General features: G+C 43.2%; 1 protein-coding gene across 3 annotated transcripts in view; it reads left to right on the top strand.

Annotated features, from left to right (window-relative positions):
* The first annotated feature begins 782 nt into the window (after positions 1–782).
* LOC138656831 (lecithin retinol acyltransferase-like) overlaps positions 783–20,643 on the top strand; it is a 76,886-nt gene continuing 57,025 nt past the window's right edge. For all 3 annotated transcript variants that reach the window (XM_069744106.1, XM_069744105.1, XM_069744107.1), the window contains exon 1: positions 783–1,392. In XM_069744106.1, coding sequence (XP_069600207.1) covers positions 862–1,392 — 531 coding nt within the window. In that variant the 5' untranslated portion in view covers positions 783–861. The remainder of the gene's footprint in view (positions 1,393–20,643) is intronic.

Raw genomic sequence — 20,643 nt, 5'->3', positions numbered from 1 at the left:
GTGTAATTCTTCTTGGTCAATGCATCTTGGCTATAGGTGAACAATTGCCAAATAATGACTTTACATGATGACAAGCGATTTAAAGGGAACCTCTCACCTCTGAAAATGCTATTTAGCTGCAGATATGGGGTTAATCTGCAGATGAAGAGCGTCACAATGCTACCTTGCTGCCACACTGAATGTGCAGAAAAGAAAAAAATGATTTCCTTCTAGTTGCCGCTGGCTGCACAGATTGGCTACGTCCTGACATTTTGATTGACATGTCACTGTGGACAGATGCACTGTACAGCCGGCAGCCTCCATGAGGAAATAAATTATTTTTTTACCGGTAGCCTTACTTCTAGTAAGGCGGCCCGGCAGCATTGTAATTCTATTTATGTGCAAATTAACCCCATATCTGCAGTTAAATAGTGTTTTCAGGGTTGACAGGATTCCTTTAAGAGCAGTTATATGAAGGCACGTTATTCGCTTGTAGTATGTGTTATCATGTACAATAGCTGGTATTTAACCAGGAATTGATAGCATTTACGTCTAGTATGGTTTTATTTATTAGGGATGAAGATTTCTGTTTGTCTTCATATTTACTGTAAAGATGGTGGACAGAAACAGACTGTAACATGTGGCATCTACTGTTTGACTTCCATAGCTTTTCAAGTGTTAATTGTACACGAGTCATAGGCATATATTTATTCCTTAATTAAAAATGAAGTGTCAGTCTTGAAAGAGCTGCCTACATTTCAACCAATCCTACTAAGCTGTATAAAGCACAGGTCCCAACCCACAAGCCATGAGAAAGTATTGGACTTGCTAAGAATGTGAGCTCATTAAAGCCACTGATAAATCAGCAAGCAACTTCTGAAGATGAAAAATCCACTGTTGGATGTACTGTCATTTCTTTTGGACAAGATATTCTTCTTTGTGAGAGCAAATCCAAAGTGCGTTCCTCTAACTGATAAAAATGGTAAAGTGTATGAAACATCGCTCTATAGAAGAGGTGATCTTCTAGAAGTTCCACGCACTCTCTTCGTCCATTTCGGCATCTACCTTGGAAACAATCGAGTTGCACATTTAATTCCAGATATTCTTCCAGCTTTGACTTGTGAAAAGGCTCACGTTGAGAAGGTTGTGACTAACAAGAGATTGATAGCTGGAGTGCTCGCTAAAATGGCTAGTGTGAGAGTGGACAACGTGACCGATTTTGCTTACGGTTCAATTATATTAGTTAACGACATGGACCGACATTTTAAAAACGATCCTCTATCTAACGAAGAAGTGGCTCAGAGGGCTGAGAAACTTGTGGGAGCCACATCTTATAGTTTGCTGTGGGACAACTGTGAGCATTTTGTGACTTTCTGCAGATACGGTGCCGCTGTGAGCTTACAGACTGATAAGGTAACTAGATAAGAGAAATGTAACCCAATATGAGCTGTGTGTGGATGCATGTGAATGACCACATCTTAGCAATTCTGGTTAATGATATCTGACCAATATAAAGTACTCGTTTTAGGTCCTATGTGTGCCATGACCGAGAGACTTCTGCTCAAACATGATGAGTGACCACTCCACCCATGTTCACTTTAGCCAAGACTATTTTAGATGAGGAGACTCACAACATGTCTTATAAGAATCCAAAAACAGGTTTCTCTGTGTATATTATTGTAAATATATAGATAAGAATCTACATTTGAGAAAGCCTATCTCTTCTGCTTGGGGGGGAATTTTACTGGTCAGAGTGTTGAATACTTAAGTTGTTTGCTGGTCTGTACTCCATTAGCTCAAATAACATGTAGGGTGTATGCACCTTATAGATGTTCACCTGCATTCTTCTCTACAGACTCACTGTTTGCATTGCTAACTTGCACCACAGGGTGCTGAACACAGATGCTTTTTGTAATGTGAAGAAGCTCTTTTCATTCTGTCAATGAGCTTTTCAGGTTACACCCTGACCTGTCCTCTGATGCCATTTCTAATGATTCCCGAATAATCCAATAGTAGATAAAAGTAAACATTCCCTAATTGCATTCAAAATCTAATTACTGTGTGCTTTCAAGCTAAGGGCACCAAAACAAGCACTGGTACAAGAGACTAAACATTCTGGTTAAGTCAGTTAGGCCTAATGTGGCTAGAAGAAAACTTACGGCTAAATTAGAGACTGATGTTTCTCAATGGCACTCATCATGCAGGGCATCTGTAAAATTGCAAAGGTTCACAAAGTGATTTACCATTCATCAGAACGTCAATTTAAACTTTATAATTGGATGAAAAGATGATGTTGAGTCATATATCCTCAACGTACATGTCACTCGTTAAAGAAAACATCAACGTCAGTATTCTCACAGCCAGCTAACCATGTAGGGTGCTGTAAGAATATTTCACTTAGAAAATTATTGGTCATAAACGTGCAGTGCGATTTGATTCAATACCTGATTAAGTACTAACAGCATTTTAGGGGATTCTGGAATTGTGAAACTTCCTGCCTTGTCACTTATACATTTAAGCAACTAAGATCCGTATACAAGGATCATTTCCATTAATATTAATACATTTCTGTGCTTAGGAGTAAGAGGTAAGTAAGTGAAAAGAGCGCGGTACCGCTGCACGCCAAGAGTATAACATAGACTCATCCAACAACTATCACTTAAGGTTATTAAAATATATATATATATATATATATATATATATATATATATATACAGGTCCTTCTCAAAAAATTAGCATATAGTGTTAAATTTCATTATTTACCATAATGTAATGATTACAATTAAACTTTCATATATTATAGATTCATTATCCACCAACTGAAATTTGTCAGGTCTTTTATTGTTTTAATACTGATGATTTTGGCATACAACTCCTGATAACCCAAAAAACCTGTCTCAATAAATTAGCATATCAAGAAAAGGTTCTCTAAACGACCTATTACCCTAATCTTCTGAATCAACTAATTAACTCTAAACACATGCAAAAGATACCTGAGGCTTTTATAAACTCCCTGCCTGGTTCATTACTCAAAACCCCCATCATGGGTAAGACTAGCGACCTGACAGATGTCAAGAAGGCCATCATTGACACCCTCAAGCAAGAGGGTAAGACCCAGAAAGAAATTTCTCAACAAATAGGCTGTTCCCAGAGTGCTGTATCAAGGCACCTCAATGGTAAGTCTGTTGGAAGGAAACGATGTGGCAGAAAACGCTGTACAACGAGAAGAGGAGACCGGACCCTGAGGAAGATTGTGGAGAAGGACCGATTCCAGACCTTGGGGAACCTGAGGAAGCAGTGGACTGAGTCTGGTGTGGAAACATCCATAGCCACCGTGCACAGGCGTATACAGGAAATGGGCTACAGGTGCCGCATTCCCCAGGTAAAGCCACTTTTGAACCATAAACAGCGGCAGAGGCGCCTGACCTGGGCTACAGAGAAGCAGCACTGGACTGTTGCTAAGTGGTCCCAAGTACTTTTTTCTGATGAAAGCAAATTTTGCATGTCATTCGGAAATCAAGGTGCCAGAGTCTGGAGGAAGACTGGGGAGAAGGAAATGCCAAAATGCCTGAAGTCCAGTGTCAAGTACCCACAGTCAGTGATGGTGTTGGTCCACTGTGTTTCATCAAGGGCAGGGTCAATGCAGCTAGCTATCAGGAGATTTTGGAGCACTTCATGCTTCCATCGGCTGAAATGCTTTATGGAGATGAAGATTTCATTTTTCAGCACGACCTGGCACCTGCTCACAGTGCCAAAACCACTGGTAAATGGTTTACTGACCATGGTATTACTGTGCTCAATTGGCCTGCCAACTCTCCTGACCTGAACCCCATAGAGAATCTGTGGGATATTGTGAAGAGAAAGTTGAGAGACGCAAGACCCAACACTCTGGATGAGCTTAAGGCCGCTATTGAAGCATCCTGGGCCTCCATAACATCTCAGCAGTGTCACAGGCTGATTGCCTCCATGCCACGCTGCATTGAAGCAGTCATTTCTGCCAAAGGATTCCCGACCAAGTATTGAGTGCATAACTGAACATTATTATTTGATGGTTTTTTTGTTTGTTATTAAAAAACACTTTTATTTGATTGGATGGGTGAAATATGCTAATTTATTGAGACAGGTTTTTTGGGTTATCAGGAGTTGTATGCCAAAATCATCAGTATTAAAACAATAAAAGACCTGACAAATTTCATTTGGTGGATAATGAATCTATAATATATGAAAGTTTAATTGTAATCATTACATTATGGTAAATAATGAAATTTTACACTATATGCTAATTTTTTGAGAAGGACCTGTATATATATATATATATATATATATATATATATATATATATATATATATATATATATATATATATATATATATATATATATAATAAGTACAAGGCTTTTTGGATACAAACCCACAGGTCCAGGAAGATAAAAATAGAAAAATAAGCAACACTCCAATATAAATGTGCAAATTGTGGATAACTCTTTATTAGCCCATGTGGGAAACTTTTGGGTCCACAACAGAACCTTTCTCCAGCCTACTCTGCTGTGAAACCAAAATGTTGCCAAATGACAAAGAGTTCTCATTTAATGGAGTTCTGCTTGTGTTTCTATTTTTATTTATCATCTATCTATCTATCTATCTATCTATCTATCTATCTATCTATCTATCTATCTATCTATCTACCTACCTACCTACAGTGGGGCAAACAAGTATTTAGTCAGTCAGCAATAGTGCAAGTTCCACCACTTAAAAAGATGAGAGGCGTCTGTAATTTACATCATAGGTAGACCTCAACTATGGGAGACAAACTGAGAAAAAAAAATCCAGAAAATCACATTGTCTGTTTTTTTATCATTTTATTTGCATATTATGGTGGAAAATAAGTATTTGGTCAGAAACAAACAATCAAGATTTCTGGCTCTCACAGACCTGTAACTACTTCTTTAAGAGTCTCCTCTTTCCTCCACTCATTACCTGTAGTAATGGCACCTGTTTAAACTTGTTATCAGTATAAAAAGACACCTGTGCACACCCTCAAACAGTCTGACTCCAAACTCCACTATGGTGAAGACCAAAGAGCTGTCAAAGGACACCAGAAACAAAATTGTAGCCCTGCACCAGGCTGGGAAGACTGAATCTGCAATAGCCAACCAGCTTGGAGTGAAGCAATCAACAGTGGGAGCAATAATTAGAAAATGGAAGACATACAAGACCACTGATAATCTCCCTCGATCTGGGGCTCCACGCAAAATCCCACCCCGTGGGGTCAGAATGATCACAAGAACGGTGAGCAAAAATCCCAGAACCACGCGGGGGGACCTAGTGAATGAACTGCAGAGAGCTGGGACCAATGTAACAAGGCCTACCATAAGTAACACACTACGCCACCATGGACTCAGATCCTGCAGTGCCAGACGTGTCCCACTGCTTAAGCCAGTACATGTCCGGGCCCGTCTGAAGTTTGCTAGAGAGCATTTGGATGATCCAGAGGAGTTTTGGGAGAATGTCCTATGGTCTGATGAAACCAAACTGGAACTGTTTGGTGGAAACACAACTTGTCGTGTTTGGAGGAAAAAGAATACTGAGTTGCATCCATCAAACACCATACCTACTGTAAAGCATGGTGGTGGAAACATCATGCTTTGGGGCTGTTTCTCTGCAAAGGGGCCAGGACGACTGATCCGGGTACATGAAAGAATGAATGGGGCCATGTATCGTGAGATTTTGAGTGCAAACCTCCTTCCATCAGCAAGGGCATTGAAGATGAAACGTGGCTGGGTCTTTCAACATGACAATGATCCAAAGCACACCGCCAGGGCAACGAAGGAGTGGCTTCGTAAGAAGCATTTCAAGGTCCTGGAGTGGCCTAGCCAGTCTCCAGATCTCAACCCTATAGAAAACCTTTGGAGGGAGTTGAAAGTCCGTGTTGCCAAGCGAAAAGCCAAAAACATCACTGCTCTAGAGGAGATCTGCATGGAGGAATGGGCCAACATACCAACAACAGTGTGTGGCAACTGTCATGATTCCAATGGCAGGGAATTACAAAAGGACAAGCACCAACGAGCTCTAGGGTGATGGAACCTGAGCTGACCGCGACCCTAAACCTGAACACACAAATAACAATAGCCGGGGAACGTGCCTACGTTGATCCTAGACGTCTCGCACCAGCCGAAGATCTAACTTCCCCTATTAGAAGAAACACAGACCTCTCTTGCCTCCAGAGAAATACCCCACAGAAATAGCAGCCCCCCACATATAATGACGGTGAAATGAGAGGAAGGCACATACACAGTATGAAAACAGATTCAGCAAAATGAGGCCCGCTAAAACTAGATAGCAGAGGATCCAAAAGTAAACTGCGCGGTCAGCAAAAAACCCTTCAAAAAACCATCCTGTAATTACTTGAACTCATGTTCCAACTCATGGAACATGAGGAGCAATTACAGCCCACTAAAGCAACCAGCAGCAAAGAGACAATTATATGCAAGCTGGACAAGACAAAAATAAAGCAAAACGTGGAACAAGAAAATCAAAACTTAGCTTGTCCTGAAGATTACTGAAGCCAGAAGCTGAGGTAACAAAACACTCTGATAACCTTGATAGCCGGCGGAGAAATGACAAGAAAGCCCGGTTAAATAGGAAACTCCCAAATCCTAATAGAACAGGTGGACACCAGAGACAGCAGAACACAAATCGCCCAGTACCATCAGTAACCACCAGAGGGAGCCCAAAAACAGAACTCACAACAGTACCCCCCCCTTGAGGAGGGGTCACCGAACCCTCACGAGAACCACCAGGGCGACCAGGATGAGCCCTATGAAAAGCGCGGACCAAATCATCAGCATGAACATCAGAGGCAACCACCCAAGAATTATCCTCCTGACCATAACCCTTCCACTTGACCAAATATTGGAGTTTCCGTCTGGAAACACGAGAATCCAAGATCTTCTCCACAACATACTCCAATTCTCCCTCCACCAGCACCGGAGCAGGAGGCTCAAGCGAAGGAACAACAGGTACCTCATACCTCCGCAAAAACGACCGATGGAACACATTATGAATAGCAAACGATGCCGGGAGATCCAAACGAAACAACACAGGGTTAAGAATTTCCAAGATCCTATAAGGACCGATGAACCGAGGCTTGAACTTAGGAGAAGAGACCTTCATAGGAACAAAACGAGAAGACAACCACACCAAGTCCCCAACACGAAGTCGAGGACCCACGCGGCGACGGCGATTAGCAAACTGCTGAGCCTTCTCCTGGGACAACTTCAAATTGTCCACCACATGACTCCAAATCCGATGCAACCCATCCACCACCATGTCCACTCCAGGATAATCAGAAGGCTCCACCTGACCAGAGGAAAAAAGAGGATGAAACCCCGAATTACAAAAGAAAGGAGAAACCAAGGTAGCAGAACTAGCCCGATTATTAAGGGCAAACTCGGCCAGCAGCAAAAAGGTAACCCAGTCATCCTGATCAGCAGAAACAAAACACCTCAAATAAGTTTCCAAGGTCTGATTAGTTCGCTCCGTCTGGCCATTCGTCTGAGGATGGAATGCAGACGAAAAGGACAAATCAATGCTCATCTTAGCACAGAACGTCCGCCAAAATCTAGACACAAACTGGGATCCCCTGTCAGAAACGATGTTCTCCGGAATCCCATGCAAACGAACCACGTTCTGGAAAAACAGAGGGACCAACTCAGAGGAGGAAGGCAACTTAGGCAAGGGTACAAGATGAACCATTTTAGAAAAGCGGTCACACACAACCCAGATGACAGACATTTTTTGAGAGACAGGGAGATCCGAAATAAAGTCCATGGAAATGTGCGTCCAAGGCCTCTTCGGGGTAGGCAAAGGTGACAACAATCCACTGGCTCGAGAACAGCAAGGCTTAGCCCGAGCACAAACCTCACAAGACTGCACAAAAGAACGCACATCCCTCGACAAGGAAGGCCACCAAAAAGACCTGGCCACCAAGTCTCTAGTACCAAATATTCCAGGATGACCTGCCAAAGCAGAAGAATGGACCTCGGAGATGACTCTACTGGTCCAATTATCCGGAACAAACAGTCTCTCAGGCGGACAACGATCAGGTTTACCCGTCTGAAACTCCTGCAAAGCACGTCGCAAGTCTGGGAAGACGGCCGACAACATCACCCCATCCCTAAGGATACCAGTGGGCTCAGAATTTCCAGGGGAGTCAGGCACAAAACTCCTAGAAAGAGCATCCGCCTTCACATTCTTTGAACCTGGCAGGTATGAAACCACAAAATTGAAACGAGAGAAAAACAGTGACCAACGAGCCTGTCTAGGATTCAGACGCCTGGCAGACTCCAGGTAAATCAGATTTTTGTGATCAGTCAAGACCACCACACGGTCTAGCACACTCCAGCCAATGACGCCACTCCTCAAATGCCCACTTCATGGCCAAAAGTTCCCGATTACCCACATCATAATTCCGCTCAGCGGGCGAAAATTTTCTAGAAAAGAACGCACATGGCTTCATCACCGAGCAATCGGAGCTTCTCTGTGACAAAACCGCCCCCGCTCCAATCTCGGAAGCATCAACCTCAACTTGGAAAGGAAGCGAGAGATCAGGCTGACGCAACACAGGAGCAGAAGAAAACCGGCGTTTAAGTTCCCGAAAGGCCTCCACAGCCGCAGGAGACCAATCAGCAACATCAGCACCCTTCTTAGTCAAATCCGTCAAAGGCTTAACAACACTAGAAAAATTAGTTATAAAACGACGATAGAAATTAGCAAAGCCTAAGAACTTCTGCAGACTCTTAAGAGATGCAGGCTGCGTCCAGTCACAAATAGCCCGAACTTGACGGGATCCATCTCAATAGTAGAAGGGGAAAAAATATACCCCAAGAAAGAAATCTTCTGGACTCCAAAGAGACACTTTGAGCCCTTTACAAGCAAGGAATTAGCCCGCAGGACCTGAAACACCTTCCTGACCTGCTGAACATGAGACTCCCAGTCATCAGAAAAAACCAAAATATCATCCAAATACACAATCATAAATTTATCCAGATATTCACGGAAAATATCGTGCATAAAGGACTGGAAGACTGAAGGAGCATTAGAAAGTCCGAAAGGCATTACCAAATACTCAAAATGGCCCTCAGGCGTATTAAATGCGGTTTTCACTCATCACCCTGCTTTATTCGTATAAGATTATACGCACCCCGAAGATCAATCTTAGTGAACCATTTAGCCCCCTTAATGCGAGCAAACAAATCAGTCAACAAAGGCAAAGGATAATGATATTTTACGGTAATCTTATTCAAAAGACGATAATCTATACAAGGCCTCAAGGACCCATCTTTTTTGGCCACGAAAAAAAAACCTGCTCCCAAAGGGGACGAAGATGGACGGATATGTCCCTTTTCCAAGGACTCCTTAACATAATCCCGCATAGCAGTATGCTCTGGCACTGACAGATTGAACAAACGACCTTTAGGAAATTTACTACCAGGAATTAAATCTATAGCACAATCGCAATCCCTGTGAGGAGGAAGCGAACTGAGCTTAGGCTCCTCAAAAACATCCCGATAATCAGACAAAAATACAGGAACCTCAGAAGGAGTAGATGAAGCGATAGAAATCGGAGGTGCATCATCATGAACCCCCTGACATCCCCAGCTTAACACAGACATTGTTTTCCAGTCAAGGACTGGATTATGAGTTTGTAACCATGGCAGACCAAGTACTAGAACATCATGTAAATTATACAATACCAGGAAGCAAATCACCTCCTGATGAACGGGAGTCATACGCATGGTCACTTGTGTCCAGTACTGAGGTTTATTCATAGCTAAAGGTGTAGAGTCAATTCCCTTCAAAGGAATAGGGACTTCCAGAGGCTCAAGACTAAACCCACATCGCTTGGCAAATGACCAATCCATAAGACTCAGGGCAGCGCCTGAATCTACATAGGCATCGACGGAAATGGATGATAATGAGCAAATCAGAGTCACAGACAGAATGAACTTAGACTGTAACGTACTAATGGCAACAGACTTATCAACCTTTTTTGTGCGTTTAGAGCATGCTGATATAACATGAGCTGAATCACCACAATAAAAGCACAACCCATTTTTCCGCCTATAGTTTTGCCGTTCACTTCTAGACTGAACTCTATCACATTGCATTGTCTCAAGTGCCTGTTCAGAAGACACCGCCAAATGGTGCACAGGTTTGCGCTCCCGTAAACGCCGATCAATCTGAATAGCCATAGTCATAGACTCATTCAGACCCGTAGGCGCAGGGAACCCCACCATAACATCTTTAATGGCCTCAGAAAGGCCATCTCTGAACTTTGCAGCCAGGGCGCACTCATTCCACTGAGTAAGCACTGACCATTTCCGAAATTTTTGACAATATATTTCTGCTTCATCTTGCCCCTGAGAGAGAGCTAATAAAGCTTTTTCAGCCTGAATCTCCTGGTTAGGTTCCTCATAGAGCAAACCCAATGCCAGAAAAAACGCATCCACATTAAGCAACGCAGGATCCCCTGGTGCCAATGCAAATGCCCAATTTTGAGGGTCACCCCGCAGGAAAGATATAATAATCTTAACCTGCTGAGCAGGGTCTCCAGAAGAGCGAGATTTCAAAGAAAGGAACAGCTTGCAATTGTTCCTAAAATTCAGAAAACTAGATCTATCTCCAGCAAAGAACTCTGGAATAGGAATTCTAGGTTCAGACATAGGAGCATGTACAACAAAATCTTGTATATTTTGAACCTTAGCAGCAAGATTATTCAAGCTGGAAGCTAAACTCTGGACGTCCATGATAAACAGCTAAGGTCAGAGCCATTCAAGGATTAAGAGGAGGAAAAAAAAAAAAATCAGCCTGGCTGCAATTAAGGCTAGGCAGCAACCTCAGAGGAGAGAAAAAAAAAAAAAACTTCCTCAGACTACTTTTCCTCCTACTTCAGCCCAAACATTTTGGCCGGCTATACTGTCATGATTCCAATGGCAGGGAATCACAAAAGGACAAGCACCAACGAGCTCTAGGGTGATGGAACCTGAGCTGACCGCGACCCTAAACCTGAACACACAAATAACAATAGCCGGGGAACGTGCCTACGTTGATCCTAGACGTCTCGCACCAGCCGAAGATCTAACTTCCCCTATTAGAAGAAACACAGACCTCTCTTGCCTCCAGAGAAATACCCCACAGAAATAGCAGCCCCCCACATATAATGACGGTGAAATGAGAGGAAGGCACATACACAGTATGAAAACAGATTCAGCAAAATGAGGCCCGCTAAAACTAGATAGCAGAGGATACAAAAGTAAACTGCGCGGTCAGCAAAAAACCCTTCAAAAACCCATCCTGTAATTACTTGAACTCATGTTCAAACCAGGGATTCAAGCTTCAGGAGGCTAATTTGCATATTCCAGGTGCCTTCTGGGAGAAGCGAAGTCTCCCTAAGCTAGAAGATCGTTGGGTACAGCCGGGACCAGCTGCTTCGAAAGCATCACCAAACCAGGGATTCAAGCTTCAGGAGGCTAATTTGCATATTCCAGGTGCCTTCTGGGAGAAGCGAAGTCTCCCTAAGCTAGAAGATCGTTGGGTACAGCCGGGACCAGCTGCTTCGAAAGCATCACCAAACCAGGGATTCAAGCTTCAGGAGGCTAATTTGCATATTCCAGGTGCCTTCTGGGAGAAGCGAAGTCTCCCTAAGCTAGAAGATCGTTGGGTACAGCCGGGACCAGCTGCTTCGAAAGCATCACCAAACCGCTCGCCTTACGGCGCGCGAATTTTTGCCTGTAGGACATTATTGCAAGAGAGCTTGGCTGAGTAGATTACACAAGAAGGAAAACACACAGCAAGTCAGCAGGATCTAGGAGCAACATGGCAGATGTGACAACCTACATGGTGAGCTGCAGCATGTGCTACATGTTCACAGATCGACCAGAAGAAGAATCCAATTTCACCTGTCAGAAGTGTAGACTAGTGGCCCTTTTAGAAGAAAAAGTGCGGGGTCTGGAAGAAAGAATAGCAACTTTGAAACTCATCAAAGAGAATGAAGACTTTCTAGACAGAACAGAAGCATCTCTACTGGTCACAGAAGGTGAAAAAAGTGTCAGAGAACCTCCAAAAGCAGATGAGTGGAAGCATGTGACCAAAAGAAGCAAGAAGACCATGGAGAAATCACCAACCACACAACTGAAGAACCGATATCAAATCTTTGTAGAGGATGAAGATGGCACACCTAAGAATGAAGCAATACCAGCAAGCAAAAAAGAAAAGGGCACACAGCAACAAGTGACAGCAAAAAGTACAGCCAAGAAGCAACGAAGAGTGGTGGTGGTGGGAGACTCACTACTGAGAGGCACAGAAGCAGCCATCTGCAGACCGGACATAACTGCAAGAGAAGTATGCTGCCTTCCAGGTGCGATGATCAAGGATGTGACCGATAGGATACCAAAGCTCTTCAGCTCCAAGGACGTCCACCCATTTCTTCTGATACATGTTGGCACCAATGACACGGCAAGGAAGGACCTACCGACAATCTGCAAGGAATTTGAAGAGTTGGGGAAGAAAGTAAAGGAACTGGATGCACAGGTAGTTTTTTCTTCTATCCTTCCAGTAGACGGGCATGGCACCAGGAGATGGAACAGGATCCTTGATGCAAACAACTGGCTAAGACGATGGTGCAGACAACAAGGATTCGGATTCCTGGACCACGGTGTGAATTACTGGTATGATGGACTCCTCGCCAGAGACGGACTACACCTCAACAAACCTGGGAAACACACATTCGCCAGAAGACTCGCTACACTCATCAGGAGGGCGTTAAACTAGAAGAAGAGGGGACGGGAAGAAAAACATTAGACTCGAACAAAGACGACCCAGGAAAACATACTCTGAAGGGAGGTAAGAACATTTCTAAAACAATCCACAGTGAGGAGATTGGAACAAAACAAAATCCTCTAAACTGCATGCTCGCAAACGCCAGAAGCCTGACAAACAAGATGGAAGAACTAGAAGCAGAAATATCTACAGGTAACTTTGACATAGTGGGAATAACCGAGACATGGTTAGATGAAAGCTATGACTGGGCAGTCAACTTACAGGGTTACAGTCTGTTTAGAAAGGATCGTAAAAATCGGAGAGGAGGAGGGGTTTGTCTCTATGTAAAGTCTTGTCTAAAGTCCACTTTAAGGGAGGATATTAGCGAAGGGAATGAGGATGTCGAGTCCATATGGGTTGAAATTCATGGAGGGAAAAATGGTAACAAAATTCTCATTGGGGTCTGTTACAAACCCCCAAATATAACAGAAAGCATGGAAAGTCTACTTCTAAAGCAGATAGATGAAGCTGCAACCCATAATGAGGTCCTGGTTATGGGGGACTTTAACTACCCGGATATTAACTGGGAAACAGAAACCTGTGAAACCCATAAAGGCAACAGGTTTCTGCTAATAACCAAGAAAAATTATCTTTCACAATTGGTGCAGAATCCAACCAGAGGAGCAGCACTTTTAGACCTAATACTATCTAATAGACCTGACAAAATAACAAATCTGCAGGTGGTCGGGCATTTAGGAAATAGCGACCACAATATTGTGCAGTTTCACCTGTCTTTCACTAGGGGGACTTGTCAGGGAGTCACAAAAACATTGAACTTTAGGAAGGCAAAGTTTGAACAGCTTAGAGATGCCCTTAATCTGGTAGACTGGGACAATATCCTCAGAAATGAGAATACAGATAATAAATGGGAAATGTTTAAGAACATCCTAAATAGGCAGTGTAAGCGGTTTATACCTTGTGGGAATAAAAGGACTAGAAATAGGAAAAACCCAATGTGGCTAAACAAAGAAGTAAGACAGGCAATTAACAGTAAAAAGAAAGCATTTGCACTACTAAAGCAGGATGGCACCATTGAAGCTCTAAAAAACTATAGGGAGAAAAATACTTTATCTAAAAAACTAATTAAAGCTGCCAAAAAGGAAACAGAGAAGCACATTGCTAAGGAGAGTAAAACTAATCCCAAACTGTTCTTCAACTATATCAATAGTAAAAGAATAAAAACTGAAAATGTAGGCCCCTTAAAAAATAGTGAGGAAAGAATGGTTGTAGATGACGAGGAAAAAGCTAACATATTAAACACCTTCTTCTCCACGGTATTCACGGTGGAAAATGAAATGCTAGGTGAAATCCCAAGAAACAATGAAAACCCTATATTAAGGGTCACCAATCTAACCCAAGAAGAGGTGCGAAACCGGCTAAATAAGATTAAAATAGATAAATCTCCGGGTCCGGATGGCATACACCCACGAGTACTAAGAGAACTAAGTAATGTAATAGATAAACCATTATTTCTTATTTTTAGTGACTCTATAGCGACAGGGTCTGTTCCGCAGGACTGGCGCATAGCAAATGTGGTGCCAATATTCAAAAAGGGCTCTAAAAGTGAACCTGGAAATTATAGGCCAGTAAGTCTAACCTCTATTGTTGGTAAAATATTTGAAGGGTTTCTGAGGGATGTTATTCTGGATTATCTCAATGAGAATAACTGTTTAACTCCATATCAGCATGGGTTTATGAGAAATCGCTCCTGTCAAACCAATCTAATCAGTTTTTATGAAGAGGTAAGCTATAGACTGGACCACGGTGAGTCATTGGACGTGGTATATCTCGATTTTTCCAAAGCATTTGATACCGTGCCGCACAAGAAGTTGGTACACAAAATGAGAATGCTTGGTCTGGGGGAACATGTGTGTAAATGGGTTAGTAACTGGCTTAGTGATAGAAAGCAGAGGGTGGTTATAAATGGTATAGTCTCTAACTGGGTCGCTGTGACCAGTGGGGTACCGCAGGGGTCGGTATTGGGACCTGTTCTCTTCAACATATTCATTAATGATCTGGTAGAAGGTTTACACAGTAAAATATCGATATTTGCAGATGATACAAAACTATGTAAAGCAGTTAATACAAGAGAAGATAGTATTCTGCTACAGATGGATCTGGATAAGTTGGAAACTTGGGCTGAAAGGTGGCAGATGAGGTTTAACAATGATAAATGTAAGGTTATACACATGGGAAGAGGGAATCAATATCACCATTACACACTGAATGGGAAACCACTGGGTAAATCTGACAGGGAGAAGGACTTGGGGATCCTAGTTAATGATAAACTTACCTGGAGCAGCCAGTGCCAGGCAGCAGCTGCCAAGGCAAACAGGATCATGGGGTGCATTAAAAGAGGTCTGGATACACATGATGAGAGCATTATACTGCCTCTGTACAAATCCCTAGTTAGACCGCACATGGAGTACTGTGTCCAGTTTTGGGCACCGGTGCTCAGGAAGGATATAATGGAACTAGAGAGAGTACAAAGAAGGGCAACAAAATTAATAAAGGGGATGGGAGAACTACAATACCCAGATAGATTAGCGAAATTAGGATTATTTAGTCTAGAAAAAAGACGACTGAGGGGCGATCTAATAACCATGTATAAGTATATAAGGGGACAATACAAATATCTCGCTGAGGATCTGTTTATACCAAGGAAGGTGACGGGCACAAGGGGGCATTCTTTGCGTCTGGAGGAGAGAAGGTTTTTCCACCAACATAGAAGAGGATTCTTTACTGTTAGGGCAGTGAGAATCTGGAATTGCTTGCCTGAGGAGGTGGTGATGGCGAACTCAGTCGAGGGGTTCAAGAGAGGCCTGGATGTCTTCCTGGAGCAGAACAATATTGTATCATACAATTATTAGGTTCTGTAGAAGGACGTAGATCTGGGTATTTATTATGATGGAATATAGGCTGAACTGGATGGACAAATGTCTTTTTTCGGCCTTACTAACTATGTTACTATGTTACTATGTTACTATGTTCCAACTCATGGAACATGAGGAGCAATTACAGCCCACTAAAGCAAAAAGCAGCAAAGAGACAATTATATGCAAGCTGGACAAGACAAAAATAAAGCAAAACGTGGAACAAGAAAATCAAAACTTAGCTTGTCCTGAAGATTACTGAAGCCAGAAGCTGAGGTAACAAAACACTCTGATAACCTTGATAGCCGGCGGGGAAATGACAAGAAAGCCCGGTTAAATAGGAAACTCCCAAATCCTAATAGAACAGGTGGACACCAGAGACAGCAGAACACAAATCACCCAGTACCATCAGTAACCACCAGAGGGAGCCCAAAAAACGAAACTCACAACAGGCAACCTTGTGAAGACTTACAGAAAACGTTTGACCTCTGTCATTGCCAACAAAGGATATATTACAAAGTATTGAGATGAAATTTTGTTTCTGACCAAATACTTATTTTCCACCATAATATGCAAATAAAATGATAAAAAAACAGACAATGTGATTTTCTGGATTTTTTTTTCTCAGTTTGTCTCCCATAGTTGAGGTCTACCTATGATGTAAATTACAGACGCCTCTCATCTTTTTAAGTGGTGGAACTTGCACTATTGCTGACTGACTAAATACTTTTTTGCCCCACTGTATCTATCTATCTATCTATCTATCTATATCTGTTTTTCTCTGTATGTGTGTGTATATTTAGTGTATATATACGGTAATATATATGGTAAACGGCATAACGCTCTCTCCCACACCTGAAATTCACTGCCTCGGGGTAACTCTCGACTCTGCCCTGTCCTTCAAACCACACGTTGAAACTCTTGCCACCTCCTGTTGCCTCCAACTCAAAAATATTGCCAGAATCCGTGTCCCTTCCTCAGCCCACAATCTACTAAAACTCTTGTTTCACTTTATTTATTGTATTGTTAACGTTGTTACTTATGACTGTTGTGTTTGAAACTGTTAAACTGTAAAGCATAGTAACATAGTAACATAGTAACATAGTTAGTAAGGCCGAAAAAAGACATTTGTCCATCCAGTTCAGCCTATATTCCATCATAATAAATCCCCAGATCTACGTCCTTCTACAGAACCTAATTGTATGATACAATATTGTTCTGCTCCAGGAAGACATCCAGGCCTCTCTTGAACCCCTCGACTGAGTTCGCCATCACCACCTCCTCAGGCAAGCAATTCCAGATTCTCACTGCCCTAACAGTAAAGAATCCTCTTCTATGTTGGTGGAAAAACCTTCTCTCCTCCAGACGCAAAGAATGCCCCCTTGTGCCCGTCACCTTCCTTGGTATAAACAGATCCTCAGCGAGATATTTGTATTGTCCCCTTATATACTTATACATGGTTATTAGATCGCCCCTCAGTCGTCTTTTTTCTAGACTAAATAATCCTAATTTCGCTAATCTATCTGGGTATTGTAGTTCTCCCATCCCCTTTATTAATTTTGTTGCCCTCCTTTGTACTCTCTCTAGTTCCATTATATCCTTCCTGAGCACCGGTGCCCAAAACTGGACACAGTACTCCATGTGCGGTCTAACTAGGGATTTGTACAGAGGCAGTATAATGCTCTCATCATGTGTATCCAGACCTCTTTTAATGCACCCCATGATCCTGTTTGCCTTGGCAGCTGCTGCCTGGCATTGGCTGCTCCAGGTAAGTTTATCATTAACTAGGATCCCCAAGTCCTTCTCCCTGTCAGATTTACCCAGTGGTTTCCCATTCAGTGTGTAATGGTGACATTGATTCCTTCTTCCCATGTGTATAACCTTACATTTATCATTGTTAAACCTCATCTGCCACCTTTCAGCCCAAGTTTCCAACTTATCCAGATCCATCTGTAGCAGAATACTATCTTCTCTTGTATTAACTGCTTTACATAGTTTTGTATCATCTGCAAATATCGATATTTTACTGTGTAAACCTTCTACCAGATCATTAATGAATATGTTGAAGAGAACAGGTCCCAATACCGACCCCTGCGGTACCCCACTGGTCACAGCGACCCAGTTAGAGACTATACCATTTATAACCACCCTCTGCTTTCTATCACTAAGCCAGTTACTAACCCATTTACACACAATTTCCACCAGACCAAGCATTCTCATTTTGTGTACCAACCTCTTGTGCGGTACGGTATCAAACGCTTTGGAAAAATCGAGATATACCACGTCCAATGACTCACCGTGGTCCAGCCTGTGGAATATGTTGGCGCTATATAAATAAAGATTATTATTGTTATTATTGTGCATGCCCTCATCATCTCCCGCCTCGATTACTGCAACACCCTCCTCTGTGGCCTCCCCCCTAACTCCCTTGCACCACTCCAGTCTGTCCTCAACTCTGCCGCTTGGCTAATTCACCTCTCTCCTTGCTACTCCCCTGCTTCACCCCTCTGCAAATCCCTCCACTGGCTCCCAATTCCCCAATGAATCCAGTTCAGACTACTAACAATGATCTACAAAGCCATCCACAACCTGTCCCCTCCCTATATTTCTGATCTAATCTCCCAGTATCTTCCCTCACGTAATCCTCGATCCTCCCAAGACCTCCTTCTCTCGTCCACACTTATTCGTTCCTCACACAACCGCCTCCAAGATTTCTCCCGAATATCCCCAATCCTCTGGTATTCCATGCCTCAACACGTCCGACTATCCACCACCCTCGGATCCTTCAGACGGAACCTGAAAATCCATCTCTTCAAGAAGCCTAAAGCCTGCAATAACCATTCTGCCGCCTCACCAACCACCCGAGCTGCCGCCTCACCAACCACCCGAGCTGCCGCCTCACCAACCACTCGAGCTGCCGCCTCACCAACCACCCGAGCTGCCGCCTCACCAGTGCTGGAGCACACCGACCTCCAGTCTCTTTCCCATTATCCCGAAGAATGTAAGTCTGCAAGGACAAGGTCCTCTTTCCTCTGTACCAGTCTGTCACTGTAAATTTGTTTACTGTTAACGATATCTATAACCCTGTATGTAACCCGTTTTTACATGTACAGCACCATGGAATTAATGGTGCTGTATAAATAAATAATAATAATATACAGTATAAGAAGGAAAAGTTGTGAAAATCACAGGATTGTTAGACATGTTAATGATATGCAAACAATGAAAAAATGTTCAAAACCTCTTGATTTAAATAAGGTGTTGACAGCTCCCTTCACAAATGCTGACTAATGATGTCCCAGTTTTTCTTCATGGGAGACAAGTCGGCAAACACTACAGGCTATGGTAGTGCATTTAGGCTGCTATAGCTGTGAGGAGTCCTAATTTTGTCTTAAGGCCCCTTCACATTAAGCGACGCTGCAGCGATACCGACAACGATCCGGATCGCTGCAGCGTCGCTGTTTGGTCGCTGGAGAGCTGTCACACAGACAGCTCTCCAGCGACCAACGATGCCGGTAACCAGGGTAAACATCGGGTTACTAAGCGCAGGGCTGCGCTTAGTAACCCGATGTTTACCCTGGTTACCATCCTAATAGTAAAAAAAAACAAACACTACATACTTACCTGACGCTGTCTGTCCCCGGCGCTCTGCTTCTCTGCACTCCTCCTGTACTGGCTGTGAGCACAGCGGCCGGAAAGCAGAGCGGTGATGTCAACATCCCCATTGCCTCTCCCCTCTCCCCATCTGCTTCTCACCTTTTATCTCTATCCTCCTCTTTCGGCCTCTCGCAGCATACTAACTCTCCAACACATGAAGATGGAAACTCCCTCGACTTGGTCTTCTCCCGGCTTTGCTCAGTGAATGATTTCACAAACTTCCCTCTCCCGCTCTCTGACCACAGCCTTCTTTCATTCTCTATCAAGAACTGCCATCCCGCTCAGGTCACCCCCACTTTCCACACTTATAGAAACATACAGGCCATTAACACCCAGAAACTTATGAATTACTTGCAGTCCTCATTGGCCCCAATCTTCTCCATCTCATGTCCTGATTCTGCTCTGAAGCATTACAATGAAACCCTGCAAAGTGCTCTGGATGAAGCTGCTCCTCCTATACATAAAACAACTTGGCACAGACGGCAACAACCGTGGCACACTCTGCAAACACGTTTCCTGCAGCGGTACTCCAGGTGCGCAGAACGTCTGTGGAGAAAATCTAATCTACCCGAAGATTTCATCCATTATAAGTTCATGCTAAAGACATACAATTCTGCCCTTCACCTCTCCAAACAAACCTACTTCAACACCCTCATCACCTCCCTGTCCAATAACCCTAAACGTCTCTTTGACACGTTCCAGTCCCTACTCAACCCAAGAGAGCAGGCCCCAACCACGGATCTCCGTGCTGACGATCTGGCCAATTACTTCAAAGAAAAAATTGACCACATTCGACAGGAAATCATCTCCCAATCTCTTCATACCATGCACTGTCCTCCCTCCCCCACTGCATCTAGTTCACTCTCTGAATTTGAAGCAGTTACAGAAGAAGAAGTAAGCAGGCTCCTTGCATCTTGTCGCCCGACCACTTGCACCAGTGACCCCATTCCGTCATATCTCCTCCAGTCCCTTTCTCCGGCTGTCACCTCTCACCTAACAAAAATATTCAACCTTTCCCTCACTTCCGGTATTTTTCCCTCCTCATTTAAGCATGCCATCATACATCCATTACTTAAAAAACCATCCCTCGATCAAAACTGTGCCGCTAATTATAGACCTGTCTCTAATCTTCCCTTCATCTCTAAACTCCTCGAACGCCTGGTCCACTCCCGTCTTACCCGCTATCTCTCAGATAACTCTCTTCTCGACCCTCTTCAATCTGGCTTCCGCTCTTTACACTCTACTGAAACTGCCC

Source organism: Ranitomeya imitator, chromosome 1, assembly GCF_032444005.1.
Source record: "Ranitomeya imitator isolate aRanImi1 chromosome 1, aRanImi1.pri, whole genome shotgun sequence".
Lineage (NCBI taxonomy): Eukaryota > Metazoa > Chordata > Amphibia > Anura > Dendrobatidae > Ranitomeya > Ranitomeya imitator.
This window is presented reverse-complemented; position numbering and strand designations above follow the sequence as displayed.